The sequence below is a fragment of the Phacochoerus africanus genome, chromosome 3 (genome assembly GCF_016906955.1).
Source record: "Phacochoerus africanus isolate WHEZ1 chromosome 3, ROS_Pafr_v1, whole genome shotgun sequence".
Taxonomy (NCBI): Eukaryota; Metazoa; Chordata; class Mammalia; order Artiodactyla; family Suidae; genus Phacochoerus; species Phacochoerus africanus.
Window position 1 is genome coordinate 161037302 of NC_062546.1, and position 21196 is coordinate 161058497.

The 21196-nt window shown below is 39.5% G+C and overlaps 2 protein-coding genes across 6 annotated transcripts in view; one reads left to right on the forward strand and one right to left on the reverse strand.

Annotated features, from left to right (window-relative positions):
- The window catches only part of GLS (glutaminase), an 82749-nt gene extending 72768 nt beyond the window's left edge, over positions 1-9981 (forward strand). For both annotated transcript variants that reach the window (XM_047773087.1, XM_047773090.1), the window contains 4 exons: positions 4618-4679; positions 5756-5832; positions 5917-5980; positions 9560-9981. In XM_047773087.1, the coding sequence (XP_047629043.1) occupies positions 4618-4679; positions 5756-5832; positions 5917-5980; positions 9560-9716 (360 nt within the window). In that variant the 3' untranslated portion in view covers positions 9717-9981. The remainder of the gene's footprint in view (positions 1-4617; positions 4680-5755; positions 5833-5916; positions 5981-9559) is intronic.
- A 6449-nt stretch (positions 9982-16430) lies between these two features.
- The window catches only part of STAT1 (signal transducer and activator of transcription 1), a 43623-nt gene continuing 38857 nt past the window's right edge, over positions 16431-21196 (reverse strand). For 2 of the 4 annotated variants that reach the window (XM_047773085.1, XM_047773082.1), the window contains 2 exons: positions 19852-20099; positions 16431-17570 (listed from right to left, as the gene is read on the reverse strand). In XM_047773085.1, the coding sequence (XP_047629041.1) occupies positions 20061-20099 (39 nt within the window). In that variant the 3' untranslated portion in view covers positions 16431-17570; positions 19852-20060. Of the gene's footprint in view, positions 17571-19442; positions 20100-21196 lie in introns of those variants that run through there. The other 2 variants (XM_047773086.1, XM_047773084.1) reach the window with 2 other exon arrangements.

Genomic DNA, 21196 nt, shown 5'->3' on the forward strand with positions numbered 1-21196 from the left:
CAGAATTTTAAAAAGATGTAGTTCATGCATACAGTCACTAAAATAAGTCAAGGATTTATTGCTTAGAAGGATAATATGCTTTAAAGAATAAGAACTATGGATAGTTGGTATATCAAGGACTCTTGCATAATGGGAGAGATAAGATACATGTGTAGTAGTGCCATAGTGACAAATGTAATAGAGATGACTTCTGATTTGGGAAGCATTATGTCACAAAACATTATGTGGGTAACAGGCAGCAAGCTACATGGATCGTGAATGCAGCATGGGATGCCTGGGGAAGGGGCTTTCAAGCCAGCCCTTGAGGGAACGGGGAAGGATTTGATTAGGAGTCTAGGTGTTCCCAGCAGGAAAGAAAGCAGCATAGGCACTAGGAGAAAAACAAGGGTAGTAAGACCAATTTTATTCTGTTGACGTTGAGAGAAAGCTAGCCACACTGAAGAATCTTGAACAGGCTAAGTTTTGTCAGAAACGATTTGGAGATAGTTAGGCCACACATGTGACCGGAGGTGCTGGGCCTGAGCCACAGCAGTGACAAGACCAAGTCCTTAACCACTAAACCACTAGGGAAGTCTCATGAGGATTCTTTTTTTGGATACTCCTTTGCTGAGGGACTTTTAGTGGTCACAGTGATGTTTTGAGACGATGATTAGACATATGGGGAAAAGTTTTGAGGGTGGAAGAAAGACTAGCAGCAGAGGCATCAGTTAGAAATGAATAAATGTGATGATCTTTGAAGAACTGAAAATCAAGGGAGGTAGAAGAATTTACGATTCTTAAATAACGATATAATCCCTAAATGGTGGTAGCAATTTGAATATTTGATACTTTGAGAGAGAATATTCATTGAGTCCGCCAACACGTTAATTGAAATATAATTGACTATGACATTGTATAACTTTTAGGTGTACAGTGTGTTGATTTGAATCAGCACATATTTAATGAGTACCTATTATGTGTGGTAGGCACTGGGGTATAGTAGGGAGGAGAAAAGACAGGGTCTCTGCCCACATGGACCTTATGCTTAGTGGGGGGATAAGAAACATGTGTGGGTATATGAGATAGTCTTCTGAAAAGGAAAAGCAAGGTCTGGCATAAGGAGAAAGAAAAAAGAAGGCAATGTTTTAGACTTCCTGAGATAACATTTGAGTAGAGTAACTCCCTCCCTGAATGAAGTGAGGGAGGGAGCCCCCTCACTACCTGGGGAAAGAGCATCCCCAGCAGCAGCACAGCAAGGGTAGGCCCTGAGTGCCTCTGGACCAGCAAGAAGACAGGCTGGCTGGAGAGAGCTGCAAGGGGCAGAGTGATAGGGAATGAGACACACAATGTAACCAGGGAGTAGAGCACCTAGTGTCCTGAAGGCTATGGTAAAGAGTTTGGATTTCATTCTAGGTTTGACAGAAAGACCCTGCAAATGCCACAGTCTTTGTTTTCACAAGATTCCTGTGGCAGCAGAGTTGAACAAGTGGAACAGTTAGGAGGTTATCGCAGTCCTCCAGGTGAGATAAGGTGGTGACTCAGAGCCTGTGGCGATAGTGTCAAAGGTGGTAAGTGGTGAGATTCCAACTATATAATGGAGATGGAACAAATTTATTAGAGCTAGATGTGCATTGTGTGAAATAGAACCCAGGAATACCCCCAGGGTCTTTGTGGTGGGTTTGTGTGAATTAGAAAAAGCTAGTTCTGCCTCCTGGTGTCAGCCAGACCCTCTCAGCCCATTTGTGTGAAAAAGGCTCCCTTCCTCCCACAGGTTACTTGGGTGCTGGGTCTGACAGCTGGGTGAGTGGAGCACAGTCTGAATACTCCTACTTGGCCACGCATCTTTTTGGGGTCGCAGTCTGCACAATGACACGCAGCAGCCCTTTGTCATAAGTCAGCTTTGTGGCTTGAGCAACTGGGTAAATTGCAGTGTTAATCCCAAAATGAGAGACTAGAAGGGGAGGAGCTTACTTGGGATGAGGAAAGGTGGTAGAAATCAAACTCTATTTTGAGCATAAGTTTGAGATAGCTATTAAACATCCTAGAGGCAATATCAAATAGGCAGATGGATATGGACTTCTGGAGGCCAGGTGGGGAGCCATAGGACTGCAGAGAGGTTTGCTATTTTTGAGTTTGAAATGACATGACAAGCAAGTGGAGCTGTAGAATTTAGGTTTAGGAACAAAGATTTAAAGACGTAGATTGAGAAGTCCTTCTGCCCAAAGAGATGTATGAAACCTTTGAGGGAAATTATGTTGAAAAACAAGAAGGATGGAGACAGCCTTTGGAATACTGTCAGGCAGTGGAAAGTGGCAAGTGATTATGCAAAGCAGCCAACAGGAGGAAGATCCTGGCAATTAGCATTGTGGAAGATGAGCATTATGGGGCATTTGGAGTGGAGAGGTCAGAAAGGATTAGGGCTTAGGAAGGTTGCTGGAGCTTTTGAGGGTACTATGAGAGATAACAATGGGTGTGAAGGTAATTTGCAGGAAATTAAAAATGTAAATTACTTTCAGAAGATATGCACTGACAATGGGTAGTATATATTGTTAACAATAGGGTTATATATTGGTTTTTTAAAATAGGATGGTTTTGTCCTTATTAAGACAGAGATTAGGGAACCAGTGAAGGAGGGAAAAGTACTAGAGACAAAAGGGGTAAATGAGGGAGCAGGGCTAGGGGATCTGGAGGACATATATTTAAGGAGTGGGTAAAATTAGTCTCTGAAATGAGGAAGGATAAATTTTGCTTTGAGGTTTGGAGCAAAGGAAGAGAGAGTATGTATCCAAAGCCAGTATTTTGCATAAGAGGAAGGAGAGGCGAAAACAATTTGTTGTTTTAGCATGGTTGTGGTTAGGGTCATCTGTTTGGGGGTCACCATTGATATTGAGGCCTAAAGAAAGTATGAAAGGGAACCAATAAGAAAAAAAAAATTTCACTCAGTGATGAGAGACCGGTTAGAAATACGGAGAATAATTTGTAATAGCCCATCAGTGTTTTTCTGTAGACTCAAGAGCACAAGGGAGTTGAGAATTCCAAATTGATCCAATTTAAAAAGAAGTTAAGGGCACCTAGAACAGTGGTTCATAACCCAAAAGAGTACATATCAAAATTACCTGGAGACTTTTTTCAAGATTATTTTCCCTAAAATGTATCAAATTGAGGTGTGTACTTTTAGAACATTCTGGGTGATTCCATTAAGCTAATTTCCCCACCCACATTGAGAAAACCGTTCTGGACTTGGGGTTGGTAGGAGATTGACCACAGAGTGCAGGGGTAGTAAAGGGTAGCCAGAAGGGAAGCTGATGGACTGAAAGAACAAGAGTATGGTTTTTTGGCGTGATCTCAACAATAATAGTTGATAGTAGTAAAATTTGGAGGGCATGCTCAGCTGGTTAGGTTCCTTAACTGCAGAACTTCACAGAGCCTTTCATATGCTTATGAATCTCTAAGAAGTGGATGTAATATTTTAAGAGAATATCTTGAACCCCCCCGCCCCTTTTTTTTGATGGGGCCTTTGTGGACTGGTTTTTGCAGAACACACTTTGAAAATGCTGAATTAGAGAAATGCCGCAGTGGTTTGTTTCAGTTCCATTTAAAAGTGCACAGGTTGTAGGAAAGGCAAGTCATAGTGAAAATGGGGACTGTCCAGGTTAAGATCTAGAAAGCACAGCTCCCAGGGCCGTGGCTTTGTTCATGGATAGCTGGGTTACTTTCCAAGCCTCCAGATAAACTGTTTTCCACATTGAGTCCAGTATCAATTGGCACATCAATATGAATGTTCAGGTTGCAAAGTTTAAGACAAAAGCAGGGATTTATGAAGTATTTACAAACAATGTATGTTCTGTTGTTTGGTTTCTCAAAAACAGATTTGGATATTTTTTATGAAAGCAAAGTCCAGTGGCCTTAAGGATGACTAGCCTTTTCCTTAAGAAGGGCAAGAAAGTGGATAATGTCAAAAGAAGATACACTTTGAAGTCTTGGAGCACTCAGTAGCAGTGGCTGAATATTTGGGGAGTTTACCCACCTTTTGAGCCAAGGGCAGTGTCACAGGCTCTGAGAATGCCCCCCTTTGTACTGCCTGGCCATTGAACTGAAGACTGCCTTTCCAGTGAAGGGAGAGTCCTTTTCTTAAGTTGGAGATGATAATACTGAATGTTGTCTCTAACTCTGAAGATTTCCAAAGAAGCCAGTGATTGGTGAGGACAGTGATTGTTGGCAGGGATTAGACATTTATATAGCATGACTTAGTTTTTAATAATGATGTGATGTGAATTTTATGAGTCTACAAGTCAGCTCACAGCACTGAAACATACTAAATGAGAAAGGTTCCAAATGATTTTCATTTGCCTCAACTATGTGTGATTCACAGGTCACAAATTTCCATTCTTTTTTGCCAATTAATATCATTCTATTCCTTCCCCCATGCATCTTTATCATTGAATTTCCTCATGTAATCCTCTACTAACAAATATCACACACATGGGCATTCTTTTTGGTTACAGCAGTCTGCTTATGATAACGTTTTGTGTGTGACCCAGCTGAAGTGTTGAAAGCACATGGAAATCACTGGTGACACTTGTACATTCCATGTATTTGTTTTCTCCCAGAGATGCCTGAACTTTCTTTTCTTCACAGGTAAAGTCAGTGATAAACCTTTTATTTGCTGCGTATACTGGAGATGTATCTGCACTTCGAAGGTATGTTAACAAGGTGGACCAGCATATGGTTTACAGATGTTTGTGAAGTTGCTTCTGGGCAAAGGGCCATTTTAAGGCTGAAGTCTCACTTTCACTCCCCTCTAATAAAAATCAAACAAATTTATCTTAAGTTCCCACTTCCAGGGCCTTAGTCTTGCTGTACAATCTTTTCCTTTTTTATTCCTATAAAAAGCCTAGTCCTCTGTTTTCCCAAGTGGCAACTGTTCAGCTAATCTGGCTAATTGGTATTAGTGTTTTACTGCAATTGAACAGTACCTTCTCAATATCCATCTGTCTGCCACTCCCCATCTTTGAGGTGAAGGGCGTGAGCACATAGGGGCATTTGGTGTTCTGTAGACCACAGGGTTGGAAAGGTCATATAGTCCTGTATACTTAACATAAGAGCTCTTGGATAGAGTTGCAAATAATCTTTAAGGTGGAAAATGTCTATGCTTAATTTCCACCTTTGTTTCAAAGTCTGATTAGTACTTGTACTCAGCTGTACTGTATTATAAACTTCAGAGTTGCTCAAACTAGATGTTAGTTCTCACAACCAAAAAGTACAGACAATTATGTGATGTGAGTGGGGGAGATATTTGCTAAGGCTACAGTGGTAATCACCTTGCAGTTTATTAATATAGCAAATCAGTATGTCGTAGACCTCAATAAAAATGAGCACTTGAAATTTTTTAAAAGTCTGATCAGTACTTGTAATCTGTAGGCTATAAAATGTTAAAGAATGGGAATCTTAGAGAAAACATTTAACTTTATAGGTATTAGTTTCTTGTCCTTTTGAGGCATAAACTTAAAGGAGTATAATTGTGCCATTATTCTCGAGTTTTGGACAGAAACAAAGCTTAAGTCTGTAAGAGATGGTGAACGTTTCCTCTTCTCCTCTGGTGCAGTGGCATTTACCCAAGGCTTCTATGTACTGAGTGAACGGGGTCTCAAGTTTGCATTAGTGAGTCTGGAGAAGGAGGTTACTGTCTTACAGGACCTTAGACTGAACTGATAGAGTAAATGTTACAAGTGTAAAATTTTATGTATAATGAAGAGCTGTGCTTGCAAATTTTCAGATTTGCTCTGTCAGCCATGGACATGGAACAGAGAGACTATGATTCTAGGACAGCACTCCATGTAGCTGCTGCAGAGGGTAATATATCAACCACTCATCTTTTTTTTTCAGACTTAATTTCTACTTAATACTGACATCTGCTTGTTTTTATTTTGGGTGTAGGTCATGTCGAAGTTGTTAAATTTTTGCTAGAAGCCTGCAAAGTAAATCCTTTCCCCAAGGACAGGTGAGTATTACATTACTTTCTAACATATAATTGGCAAGCCAGTGGTTTTTTTTTTTAAATATATATATATATATATATTAAAATATATTTTTAATATATATATATTTTAATATATATATATATATATATATACACACACACAGGGCTATAATATTTAAATGGTGGTATATTTAAACTCACTATGTGTATATTGGGGACATTCTAGAAGTTGCTATGGAGACTTATAAAGACAACAAACAAAACCTTGTTTCTGTTCCGTAGATCATCTACATCCTCTTTCTTACCTAAGGGATTTCTCTTACTTAGAATCTTCCAGGTTAGTCTGTCACTCAGTAGACTGTATGAAGAAAATAACTTCTGGTATTTGGAAAGATAAAATAGGAACTTTGTCTTCATGGGACTTCTGACTATGAAGGGTAGACGAGATAAACATTTGTAGGAGCATATTAAAAATGTGTAAGATTACTGTTATAGAACTATTAAAATGAATGTACTGAGTTTGTTGATATTTTTGGATTTGAGAGTTTCCTGCTATAGCTTAAAGGATCTGGTGTTGCCATAGCTATGGCTCAGATTCAGTGCCTGGCCCAGGAACTTACATATGTCATGGGTGCAGCCATTTGAAAAAAAAAAAAAAATCATGGATTTGGTTCAAGTCATTTTTTAAAAAATTTTTTGCTTTAGGGCCACACCCACAGCATATGGAAGTTCCCAGGCTAGGGGTCGAATCAGAGCTGCAGCTGGTGGCCTACACCACAGCCACAGCCACGCCAGATCCTTGACCAGTCACTGAGGGAGGCCAGGGATTGAACTCATGTGTCCTCATGGATACTGGTTGGATTCGTTTCCACTGTGCCACAACAGGAACTCCCTTTATTTTTTGGAATCAGTTTTAGAAAGCATTATGGAAGCTTAATTTTAGTCAGTGCCTTTTGGGAAAAGATGAGGTTTGAGGTCACAGCAGGAAGAGAAGGGCAGTTTGTCTACAGAGTGGGAGAAATCTGCCTGGAATATGTCTAGGCATCTTTTTATTTCATAGAAGCACTGTCACCTCAGATTGTTAAACAGGCTTGAGGAAATGTGTATTCTTTAAAGTTGATATTTTGCATTATTTCATGGAAGAGTTTAAACAAGATAACGTACAGTTAATGAACTGACATTCATCCCAAAGTAAATGCTGTTCAAGAGATGGACAGTCGAGGGAGGGGGACGAGTGCAGCTTAAGCATGTACATACACAAGTTCTGTACTCACATACTTGCACATTATGTAACTGGAGTTATGTAACCAGGTGAGTCAGTGAGTGAGAATAAAGGGTTAGAAGAAAGGAAGGAAAAATACTTGGTGGAAGAGGTTTGATATGTCTGACTAGGAGTTTGGACTGGGTATCTAAGGACTAATGAAGTAAGTTTGGAGCAAGTTGATTATTCTCTAGCTATTAGATCTACTTTAGTAAAGCTTTACTGTTTTAAATTAGAGATTGGGTTTTATTGGTTCAGCTTGCCAAGAATTGCAGAAAGGTTACAATGTCAGTGTCTGAAAATTGCTAGCAACTTTGTAAGTGTGGTAACATTTTGATTATCTAAAATCATGACCTTTATTGGCAATATTCTAAAACTTCATGTTAGGGTGACAATCCTCCCTTTGTATCTCCAAATGTCATACCCATACCAGCTCTTTCTAGAGCAGGAAGCTGGAGGGAATGCTTCCCTCTTACCCCCATGATTTATAATCCCAAGTAAAAGGCTATTTAACACAGGCTGGAAATATTTACTGTGCTTTCGCATATTTAAGGATCAAAATGTTTTGGCTTTTTGCCCCAAATTGGCCTCTAGGAATGTGGAAGTAGAAATATCCGTCTGATAGGCAAAAGTCAGCTCAGTAACTAACTTGGTAACTGGGTATTCAACTATTTGAGAATATTAAGCTAGACCAAGACATCTCTTTCCTCTATGTCATAGCGTCAGTGTCACCTCACATTTTAAAACAGGCTTGAACAAATTTAGTATGTTCTTTAGAATTGATATTTTGCATTATCTCATGTAAAAAAGTTAACTTCCAATTAAGATTCAGTTTTTCCAGAAAGACAGGCAATTATATGCTGTAGATGTTTGGAAAGTCCCCCACATCCTAGTTTCAGGCTACTGACTACCTAAGTCAGTGAAAGCCAATGCAGAAGTAAAAGGCAACTTAATTCAGCCATTTTTTGAGAAGCAAAAGATATATGTAAAATGTTACTTACCTGATTTTATTTTATTTTTTTGTCTTTTTTTTTTTTTGCTATTTCTTTGGGCCACTCCCGCGGCACATGGAGGTTCCCAGGCTAGGGGTCGAATCGGAGCTGTAGCCACTGGCCTATGCCAGAGCCACAGCAACGCAGGATCCGAGCCGCGTCTGCGACCTACACCACAGCTCACGGCAACGCCGGATCGTTAACCCACTGAGCAAGGGCAGCGACCGAACCCGCAACCTCATGGTTCCTAGTCGGATTCGTTAACCACTGCGCCACAACGGGAACTCCACTTACCTGATTTTAAACACTAAGAACAGGTTACTAGACTTTATTTGAAAATATTTTTTAAAATGAGACTGTTTAAAAAAGCTTTCAGCTTTACATCGTGACCTCTTTTGAGAAGATAAAATGTTAAGGACAAAGACTGAAAGACGGAAAACTGGAAGCTGGTGAGAGTGGTACATGAAAAATAGAGTCAGAGAGTGTGGTAGCCATGGAGAAATTAGGGGACAGGAGTAGAGGATGGGAAGAGAAGCTTAATAGTTTGTGAAGTACTGGGGAGCTAGTTATCACGCTGTTACAGACTTGTGAATTACAGTGTTGTCTCCGGTTTCAAAAGGCTGTTAGCTGATTGATTAACCGCTGCTGGCAACTCTTCCTTTATCTTCATCAGGCTTCATCTATACAACTAGAAAGAGCACAGGCCAGAAGCACACTTACAATAATAGAAAGGGCAGTTTTTCTTCTGGTTGTCCAGTCATGTTATTGAGCCCCTGGAGTCCCATTCTTACCAGAGATGATGAAAATATCAGTTCTTCTGGGGCTGATCTTGCTCCTCCAATGCATATTTGAGCTCCAATGAGATCATGGTTGTTTCTAAACTTCTGAGATTTACTGTGATTTTGCATTGAAAGGAAGACATATTTTCTATCAAAGCCTAGGGTGATGGATGTTAATAGAGCTGAATTTCCTTTGAACATTTTATTTAAAGAGAGATCCTTTGGGCTTTTCATGATGTCAAAATTCAGGAATATTAGAGGAGTCAACTTTAGAACTTCCCCTCCATAATCACTAGATAATGGGAACAAGATCCTTTTGCAGAAGCTAGTTTTTTCTTCCTCCTCATATCCAAGATGTCTCTGAGAACACTTTCTGGATTATAAATCCCTTTCTGCACTTCTTTAATGTTGTATTTAAATAGCTAAATTTGAATAAAAAATTAAAAAATTAAAAATAGCTAAATTTGAATGGCCCTTTAACTTGAATTTAAAATCTAAGAATGCTTGATTATCTTCTTTGTACAGAAGTTACCTAATGACCCAGCCCATGCTGTGCTACTTTGTTTAGGTGGAATAACACACCCATGGATGAAGCACTGCACTTTGGGCACCACGATGTATTTAAAATCCTCCAGGAGTACCAAGTCCAGTACACACCTCAAGGAGATTCCGACAATGGAAAGGAAAATCAAACCGTCCATAAAAATCTTGATGGATTGTTATAATGGTCTTAAGCCCAAGATTTAAATCACTTACCTATTTAATTGTGGAAAATGATTATGAAGAACGTGTGTATTTCTATCTGGTAGTGATGTATATTTTACAACATTTGTCATTTCAGTGTTACTGGAGTTATCTTCTTTGTGCGCACAGGACAAATCTGATCTCTTTGGGAAAAAATAGAAATAAAACAAACTCCCTCCATAATGTGAGCAATATTTACCTCGTGCATTGTATAATTTGATGTAAAAGAAATAGTTACCAATGCTAGCTTAACTGTGTGGTCTTCATGATTTACTTCTGTGTATTTTGTGAATTTTCAACTTATAGTAATGATCTGCTGATATGCATTTATAAATTAAACTCTGTTGTACAGTCTGTCCAAGTGGGTCAAGGCTGCCATTAGAAGCAAAATAGTGTGATTTTCATGACTTCAAATATAGAGTTAGTGTGAGTGTTTGAACAATATGCACTTAGGGGTATGTGTTTAAAATGTCTCCCATTATCCTAGTTTCATGATGTGACTCTTAAAAATCCTAATAGTTAACAACTGTTAGTAGGATAGACCAGATCTGATTAGACTTTATCAGGGAATCTGTTTAAGATATGTTCAGTGACCAAAACATATGTGTGAATGTAGTTACAATACTTTTGAAAAAATTTCCTTTTTCTATATCCCCTTAGTCCAGCCTCTCTTCTCAGATATTTAGCTCTTTGCCTCTTTCCTCTACCTGGGAAAGAGGGTGCTGGCATACTATGCAGTTTTGATGTTTTCCACAATAAATCAGAAAATGCCTCATGTATCTGGCATCCAAGCTATAACTATGCGATTTGCCTGCAGGAGATGAACCAGAGACAAATTACTAAGCTAAGTACAAAGTAGTCAAATTCATCAGCCAACAAAAAGAAGGGGTATGCTACTATAGCTCTTAAAGAAAATAATTTTGAGCTTTCAGGATAAAGATAAATCCAGAAGTGCTCTAAGCTACCAAAGTTACCATGAAAGGTATGGGAACTGCTACAAATAATAATTGTTTTTAAACCTGTCTTTAACAGTCTGCATCAAGACAGTTCTTCTGTTTCGGGGATCACTACTCAATCACTTCAGTTTTCTCCTCTCTATTTTTGATGGACTTTATAGTTTAATAATTAGAAAAGGTCATTTCATCCTTTTAATGGAATTTTGGTTGCTGCTTTTTTGCTATCTGCAAAAAATTCTAAAATCCATATGTTAGAATACCATTTTTTTGTTGTTGTTGTTGTTGCCAGTTAATTCAAGAGTTATTTTCCTTTTTAAAATTAACAAAGCTGAGATACAGTTTGGGTGAACTTGTAAAAAACAGTAAAATGGTAATAAGCTTTAAAAAAAGGCCATTTCATCTTAAATCATCTGTCATTTGTTTTGGGGAGAAACTGCACATATATTTTATCCTATCATACCTCAGAGATACAGGAGCATGTTAGTGAGGATTTCAGATATTAAGCACATATAGGCGCACACACACACACACACACACACACACACACAAATGGACTTCTTTGCAGCTGTGTTTAGTGAAATGAGCAGAATCAACTACATGAGTGCTGGTTGTTACACAAATATAGAAAATTCCCTTTTTTTCCCCTTTTCTGTCACACACTCTTGTTTTCCAAGCTTTATCATGCCTAATGGCTCCTTTCCCACTCCAGCAGCCTCCAAGTGTGTTGATTATCGCTTCTGGTCTAAATCAGTGGCTTCAGCAATCACCTTCTTACTACCTACACAGCATCTCCTTTGGTGGCACCATGGCCAGTGTTCCTTAACTGAGCTGCATCAGGCACAAAGCCGTCCTCATGTGTGCTTCTATGGGGAATATGCTGGGTGGGCACCCAGCCCTGCTGCTGTGTTCCTGCCCCATGGGTCTGTCAAGCCATGTGGACAGGCAGTGTTTGTAAAATGCTGCAGAGGAGGAGCACTCTCCTCAAAGATATTATGGGGTAGACACTCTAAGTGAAATCAATTGAAATAACCGTTCAAACAGTAGCTTGCTTTGTATGATTTAAATGAAACATTAAGATGGTTCAGTTATGCGGCTTGAAGACTACAAATGATTTTGAGGCTTTTCTCTAGTAAAAAGAGTTCTAACTATTATTTGGGAACAAAGTGATTTCATCTTTGCTCGGATCAAAACTATCTTATGAAATCTTTGTGGTTTAGATAAATGTGCCCTCATTTACCCCTGAGGTTATTTATGACTGTACACTGGTTCCTGCTCTGTTCACTGTTGGCTGGTAATAATTGGTTTAAATGCTTTTAACTGGGCTGATAACTCCTGTCATCAGTATACTCCAAAGATCTTTTTGTTTTGGCTTTAGGATCATATGTTCCGCTTTTGTATCATGAGCACTCTATATGGCAGTGTTTGTTTAAAGCTTTGTATACATTTTTGATTCTGCTGGTCTCAGTTCTACTTATCTCACTTTTGAGTGTAATGTGCTGCCCTTTAGCTGCAGAGCTGGATGAGCTATTGCCCATTCAATGCTGTTGTCTGCCTGGCAGGGACTGAGTGACCTGATGCTGGATTTAAATTCTTCCTGGGGATTGTACGGCTATGAATGTATTTGCTTCCAGAACCTCCCAAAGTGAATCTAATCTTAAAACTATAAGTTGTAAGTATTCTGAATTTGGAAAATATTTATTTTAAATGAAATCAGGTAGTGTTGCTTTTTACAGCTTAATAAATACATGTATCAAAAAAAAAAAAACCACCTGTGAAAAATGATTTTTTTTTTAAACTAAGATTTTCTCTGACATCACTGGGTTAGGAACACCACCAAACACAGGGACTATGTCTAGGCATTTCTAATGTACACTATGTGACAGGTACTATGTATGGTGTCAAGTGGGAGTTACCACAATAATTAAGATCAAAATCCTGTAAGCAGGTCATCCTTGAAGTGAGAAGATGGGCAGGCATGTTTCTAATCCCCTAGAAGCGAACATTGTCCTTTTATAGCTAGAAAGTACTCAGTAAATATTTGCTGCATTGAATCATTCAACATATCTTTCACTGGGAGGCTTCTAACCTCCTTTAATGAGAGGATATTTTCACAAAGCCTTGACATTGAATTGGGGAGCTGAACCCAGTGCTGCCACAGAACCCAGGGTCTGAGTAGAACCAGCTGGTAATGGTGGCTCCCGTCTGGTTCATGGGTGTGTGGAATGGCATTTGCTCCCAATGCCAAACCCCCTAAGTCCACAGGTTTAGGGTATGGTTTTCTAAACAGAGAAGGTACATGAACACCATGTATACTATGGCTGTGCATTTTCAACTATCAAAGCCGCCTGTCACAGTAATGTGCTTTGCTATAGCAGTGAAACAATGTTTGTCTGCATTACTGACATTTTAGAACTGGAAGGGACATCCAAAATCTCTCATCTAAACCCACCCTTCCATAGGTGAAGCTAAGACTCAAAAACGGGCCATGACACAGAACTTTGTTAACGTGTTCTTCCGCCAAGTCCTATCACACTGTGCCCACTATGGATGGAATATCCAGCTACTTACATATTAGTCAAATGCTCACCCCGTGGGGTTTTAAGAAGTAGAAATGCCACAATGCTAAGTCCTACAAACTGTGGTCAACTTAAGCTATGCACATATATACCTGCAGAGGAAGCCTGTCATCAGTGCAGGGGAAACAAATGGATGCATAATCCCAAACAGTGAAAAATTAAATACTTGTTCTTGATACAATATAATCATTTTTGTGTGTGTTTATTTAAGGGGCTGGGGTCATCTCCCTAATTCCACTTGCTAGTCCTCATACTAAAATGAGTAAATGCATAAATCACCAAATTCATAAATCACAGGAAGCAGCCTAGAATATGTCAGGTGGCCCTAAAAAAAAAAAAAAAAAGGCTTTTTGGGAAAGGGGTACTCTATAGTTACATGTGGAAAGAACGTGATTTACTATAAGATTGGGAAGGTATGTGTGTTTGGGGATGAGAAATATTAGAAAATTAAGTCAGTTATTAAAAAGGGGCAAAGAATGGGTATTTTACTTCCATTCTAGTGCCTGAACTTAACTCCAGGCCCCCATGTGCCCCAGGCTTGCCTCTCACTAGCTCTCCAAATAGTCAATGAAGAGTCTACTAGGAAGTAAGTCCGACAAGAAGTCATAATAGCGAAATATAAAGACCACTTCATTCATGTACAAGAAATAAGGAAAAGCTGTAAACAGACACTGACACTACAGTATCAAAGTGGTATAATACCATTAAGAAATACAGAATTTGCACAGTCTGAGAAGAGGTATTTGACAGTTTTCTGTCAAAAGTACCTTTTAGGTACCTTTACATTTGTTGTATACCCAATATAAATTTAATAAGTTTACAACTGCTTAAGTGTAGTTTTTTCAACTGGCCGAGTAAAGATATTTAATTTCTCAGTAGAGCAGACACATAACCTGAGGTCAGTTCACCAAAACCTGCAGGATGAGTACTTTTAAGTCAGTATCATTTAAGAGCTATATAAACTCTTATTAGAAGGTTCTAAAAACAGTATCTTTTTGCCTTGATAAAACTTCATTAAATGCCATTACTTTGAAATTGTGTATATTTTTGTATAACTTTTAAATTATATGTAGCTTTTGCCTATGTTTGCTTCACAAAAGTTTTAAGTTTTAATACGTTAAGATATTTGTAGTAGACATATGATCCAGTATCTCAGTACATCCTAAGTTCCACAAAAGGAGAGATTTGTTTTAGTTGACTAACTTTGTTTCCAAACATCTAAAGTTGTGTCTGGCTCATGGCAGGTGCTCATATATTATCTGATGACAATATATTATCTCATGAGCTAATAAATGAATGTATCTTAACTAACTAACTAAAAGAAGGCACTCCAGTAAATACCCCTTACACTCTGGGAACACCATCCACGTTCAAAAAGTAGGTACCAGAGTTTTCAAAACAATTCCTTCTTTTTTCCTGGGTAGTCCGATATGAACGGAGTGCTTTATTCAATTAAAACTTAATATTCCACCTCAGCTTACATGCAACAAATAGACTTCTATCACTTAATGCCAAATAAACAGCAAACTCTATTTACTGCCATCTCAAAATTCTCTGCAGAAAAAGGAGAAATTTGTCCTGAGTGGTGCATAAAAGTTCTATGCTTATAAAATAAAATACCATTACAAACTCCTTACCAGAAACACTATATATGTACATAGCTCAAGTTGACCACAATTTGTAGGACTTAACATTGTAGCATTTATGCTCCTCCTAAAACATACGAACATTCCTTAGCCAGAATTTACTTGGTGGCTTCTTGTAATGATCAACTGTATAAGCATACAAATTTATACTAGCTAGGCAGGGCATTATCTACTTCACTCCCTGGAGAAATACAGCTCTTGATATTCATTACAAGGAATCTCTATTTCCTGGATGTAAATATGGCAGGGAGATGAGAACAATCATATTTGCTGAGGCCAGAATTCAACCTTGTACCACTATTCCCTGATAATAACTCTTCAAACAACAGTTGAGTCTAACTGCCAGATGTACATCTAACCTGGTGATCCTGTCTTACCATACTATTTTTTTTTTCTTGCACACAATGCCTTTTACTTCGAGAAGGTCACAGCTTTCTAGTTTATAATATCTTTGGAGAAAAAAAAAGTCAACTTTCTGTATGGGTGCAGTAACTTCTCAGAAAGTAATATCTTACCTCATCAAGGAGATATGGATTTCAAATGCTGCTATGGAGACAATAGAGAGTCCCATTTTACATGTATTTTAAAATTAAAAACTTACATCATGGCAGTACTAAACTTCATTTTAAAATAAATGCCAAATGATGTCTGCATCTGGAGGCAGCTGTGGTCACCCAGACCAAAGGACTTTTGTTTGTCTGGCTTTTTACAGTACCCATTATGGCTTGCTCCAATGTTTCCTCTCTGATCTCTTCCACTGACCTATCTTAATCTGGGTGAGAAAGGGCAGTGCTTAGAAAAATGTTAATCTTACTTAAAAATAAGGACATATTTTATGTTTAATCATAAGGAGAGATGAGAAAAACATCAAGCCTACACATAATGCCAGTAACTTTAAAAATCTTTACACCAAATATTATTTATAAGAGACTAACTTTATAATTCTAATACTTTTTAAAAGTAAACAGTCTCTTGGCTAGGGCAGTAGAATGAAACAATGCCAAAGCATTCTTAAGAGGGCAGAAATATGCCAAATAGTTCAATATCAGAAATTAGAAACAGTGTTTTAAACTGTTGTCTCCTTTCTTCCTTCATAATTTCAGTTTAAAAAGTCGAGGCACACCCAGTCAGGTTCATGTCAATCTTCTCATGTAAAAACTGAGAGGAGGCCTTAATTTGTGTTCAGCACCAAGGAAAGTACCAGGTGCATATTATCTTTAGCACAGTACATATACTCGAGCTTTAATTTTAAAAGGGACTTCAAGAAAACTTCATCCCCACCAGAAAAATAGAGTATTTACATAACATGACTGTGGTGGTGATCTTAGAAAAGTAAGATGCAGCTGTAGACAGCAGTCTGTGCAAGTTTATCCTGAAGAACTCTGTCAAACCCACTCCCTAACCCACTTTATTGTGTGTCAGTGCTAATGAAAGGAGGAGGTAAGTAACAAGACACACCTGACAACAACATCATCCACTCCAAAAAGAGTCTAGAAAAAGCACAAGAGAGACAGTGGAACCGTTTGCAATGTATTTGTGACAGAAACACATTTATCAGTGAAAAACATTCAATTCTCATGCAGGTACACAGGATAAGTCTTCAAATTATTTGATTCTCATAATCTCTGGTTAATGATTTGTCAGTTACTACAGTTTCTCCTCAGTTTTGAAAGTTTTATGACCATGACTAAATACTAGCTAATAACAATAAAGACAAGCGAACACATTTAAGAAGCATGCATTAAATTTCTGAGTTTGTCTCCATCTACAATTAACTTCAACTTTTTGAAAAGTAACAGGATTTTCTTTAAGACAGCCATTAATAGTCTGGCTCCCTTGATAGAACTGTGAAGACAATTTCATTTACTAGTGACCACGATGAAGGAAAAATACATTCAGCTTTGAAGATTAAAGTTTAAACAGAAAACACTACTCGTCAATTTGGAAAGTTTACTTCCTTCAAATGATAGTAGCCAGCAGCATAAAGCCATAACAGAAAAGTTAATTCTCCCAAGAGAGAGAATTTGTCTACAGCTTTCAATGGCCTGTGTGGAAGATATAACAAAATCGAGAACACAACTTTTATGCCCCACCCAGATACAGGATGGCTGGTTACCATCCATAAAGAGTTGATGTAATCCTATATATAAACTTAACTTTGCACTATTTCGCAGTCAACACTGGAAAACTTCCAGCCATATTTAAAGCAGAGAGAACAAATAAGAATTTTCCAAAACAAAGCAAGCCAATCCCTCCTCGAGCAGTTGTCTAAATAACCGTGTGATCTATCCTAACACCTCGAATAGCTGGGCACCGACTCTCATGGCATTTGCTAGATGCTGATAAACTTCTCACTCTCTCAAAGGACTCTCATTCTAGTCCTGATATTTTCGGTGTATCCGAAAACCCACTCTGTGGAGAGGGCCTTTCAATTTTACCTTCAGTAAGATGCATGAAGCCCTTCAGAGTGACAGATGTTTCTGAATTAGGGAAAAATCCACTTGCTATCAACAGGGTGCAGCGAATTTGCTGGCCTTTCTTTCATTTTCCTAGAAACACAGAATGTGAAGGAACAGAGCACAGGAGGAAATCACAGGTGGAAAGGGAAACTGTCGCCAGAGAAGATGAGAAAAATTCATGCTCTATACTGCATTCATCTGTAAAAACAAAATGTGGTTACATTTATTACCCTGATCTTGTGAAATGCAGCCTCAAATATTTAACATTACTGTGTGTTCTCTAACAGAGCAATACAAAGAGACATCCCACCACAAAAAAAATCACCATGGGATTAGAGGGCCTTCAGCATGTGCTATCCTTTTTCCTGGCCTATTCGAGACCTTTTATATCTCTTAAGCTGATGGATTATTACTCTGCAGCCTACGGGCTTAATTCTGTGAATTCATCCAGGCTGCATAAAGCTTTTTGCTGTTATGCAAGTCTGCAGACAGAGCAACGTGGCAAATCTCATGCAAAACAAGGGTGAGGCAATGCTGAGCTGTATGCCAGAGAGAGAGAGAGAGAGAGAGATGTGGGGGAAATGATGAATTTCCTTTGAGGCCACTCAGTAGGAATAATAAATGAATGTGTTTCAGGTACAGGCTAGAGAACCTCTACACTTCCCTCAGCAGTGCCTCCTGCCCAGCTGCCTTGAATGGGGCCCCTCGTGGGCAGTGAATTGCTCATCCAAAGGACACCAGCCCACCACCAACTTCCTGTCTCATTTCCATACTGGGTTCACCCCTCAGACCAGGTGCTCTTGACCAGGGGTGTTCTGTCCTCCGGCAACACCTGAAGATGTTCTGGGTGGTCGTGACTGGGGTGTAAAGCGGGGGTGTGCTACCAGCATCTAGTGAGTAGGGGCCAGAGATGCTGCTGAACATTCTGCCATGCACAGGAGAGCCCCACAACAGGGAACCATTCAGCCCCCAAACACCAACAGACCAACAGACCCAGCTCTAGACTATAAGCCTCTTGAGAACTGAGTTTTTTTTTTTTTTTTTTTTTCCCCCAAACCCAAGTACTCAATAGTGGGTAGTACAGAGTGGACGCTTAGGAGAATATTTTAGATTAAAAAGCACAATGAAGCTTTTGCCCCTATGTTTCAGTCAGGTTGACAGGAAAAATATATAAAGATGGTGGTCTTTGGAGAGAGAGAGAGAAAGTCAGCCTGGACTCAAATCCTGTCACTGTCTCTTACTGTGTGATGAAGCCATGAGTTTTGTTTTGTTGGTTTTTTTTTTTTTTGTCTTTTCTAGGGCTGCTAGAAAATGGAGGTTCCCAGGCTAGGGCTCTAATCAGAGCTGTAGCCGCTGGCCTATGCCACAGCCCCGGCAACGCGGGATCTGAGCCACATCTGCAGCCTATACCGCAGCTCACGGCAACACCGGATCCTTAACCCACTAAGCAAGGCCAGGGATGGAACCCACAACCTCATGGTTCCTAGTCAAATTATTCAACCACTGAGAGGAACTCCAATTTTTTTTTTTTTTTGGAAGCCATGTTAATTAAGCTCTGAATCCCAAGGTCCTCAACTACTCGAAGGAAGCTAATAGTCCCCAGCAAACAGGATTTGTTGAAAGGATTAAATTGTACAGCATATGTAGAATGCTTAGCATAGTAGATCAAAAATAATAGACAATTAATAAATGTTCCTACTAGTATTACCAGCTTTGTCCAAAGGCCTCAAGGAGAAAAGACTGGGCCTCATGTAGTCCCAGAGGGAAAAGTTACTTGTACAGGAAATCCAGACTAAGCAAATATTGAGGCCAGGCTACAGAAAACACTGGTGCTCTGTCTCATAGGAGCCTGCCGTCCTCCTGCTCCTGAGGCAGCACTGGGCGTTGGCCCCAGGCCCCCACCCCCACCCCAGGTCCAGAGATGCAACCTCCAGACGTGGCTGAGACTGGCCAGCTCCATGAAAGGCCTATTTCAGAGCATACGCCCTAACTCCCAGAGCAGATGCTGAAAGGGAACTGTGGCCAAGGCTGAGGACAATCTGGGACAGACAAGGTGAGTCCACCCAATTCGGAAATTAATCCAACTTTTATTTTGTCCAACTAGTGCTGTGCCCGCATTACAGCTCGTTTTAGCTCTTTCGATCTTCTATGGGTTTAATCTGGAGATGTGTGTGTGCATGTGTGTGAAAAAAAGATTAATTTTCTTCTACACAGAAATGAATGAAGTCATCTGGAAAAGAATGGATGGATCCTGGGCAGGAGGAGAAGGGGATCCAGAGCCATAAAGCCATTTCCTGGCATTTCTTTAGAGTAATTAAATTACCCTCACAGTACCATTTCGAGAGCACAGAGAAAGCAGTCACACTGCTTGCAGAGATGGAAGGGACTAATCCATCTTATTTTCTCAGGGGAGGTCATAGGGAATAATGGTATGACAGAATGGAGCTCTGATTTCCAAATCCCAAACAAGGCCTCTTACCCAAAGGCTACACTGCCTTCGTCTTAATAAACCAGAATAACACACACTCAATACCAAGTGCAAATAGCTTCTCTGGGGTGCAGGTTTTGAATGAATCAGAAATCAGCTTTCTGTGGGAGGCATTCCAGGAGAGTGGACAAGAACACTCAGTCTTGAAACTGCCCAAGTGGATTCAAATATTCATTCCCTCATTTACTAACTGCTTGATTTTAGTCAAGGTTCATAGTTCCAGAGAACTTGTTCCATGTCTGTAAAACGGAAAAGAAAAAAAAAAAAACCTAACTCAGAAGGCGGCTCTGAGGAACAACTTACTACTTGCGGAGGGCCCAGTATACAGTAAGTGCTTAAAAAGTGGCACCTGTGAAGGGGTGGTGATGACCATGATGATGATGTAACTTGCTCAAGAACAAGAAAGAGGAAGAGGAAGATCATGACATTGTCTGGTTCCATCCATCTATCTTATGTTTTCTGAATAGGGCTTTCCACTTATTCCATTTTTGGTTTGGGCTTACAAAGCACTTTGGAGAGGAGCTGGGAGCTACTTTCCAAGAGAGAATGCCACTTTACACGTGTACAAGGTTCATTTTTCACTTGCCAACAGGAACATAACTATTTGGCTATTACACTATCTAAGCTTTTTTTCTAAGCGTTTTTTTCAGCTTCAACAATCAAAGTACAGTCTAAAGATTTTAGCTTGTACTACTTTGGATGAGGGGTAAGACTGAGAGAAAAGGTTACACATCAGAAATTTGAGTCTAGGCAGATCTTACCGATGGCACACAAACGCCTCCCCTGAATGCATGGATGTGTGACCCTGGGTGGCGGGGGACGGCCCCCTCTCTCCCTCATCCTCTGCCTCATCACTGAGACACTGTCTGTGCCAAGCACTGGGCACAGTGATGAAGAAAGGCTAGTAATGACTCAGAGCATTTTTAAACAAAATTAAATTTTAAAAAATGAACTGGAATAAGCTTCATGTGGAAAAGAGCTTAAAATTAAACAGCATCAGCAAAAATTCAGCCCATAAAAAAAAAAAAATCTTTAAGAGGAAGGCTTGCAGGTTGACAGGCAAACAATACTACTTGACACACTGAAAAACATTCTCTTCAAGAGAGATTCATGCTTTTGGAGACCACCCTGTTTCCATCCCTATCCAGACTCGCATTATCTGGTTCAGTCCTTGAACTTTTCACTCTTGGCAAGCCTTCACAGCTTCAGGTGCTGGTGGTACAAATTCCTTTTCAAACATAAGGCCAAGTAAAACTGTTTCATCGTGGCTGAGTCTCTACGACCACTGTAGCTACCAAGCATCAGTCTCCTCACTTCCTAAAAATAACACCTCCTC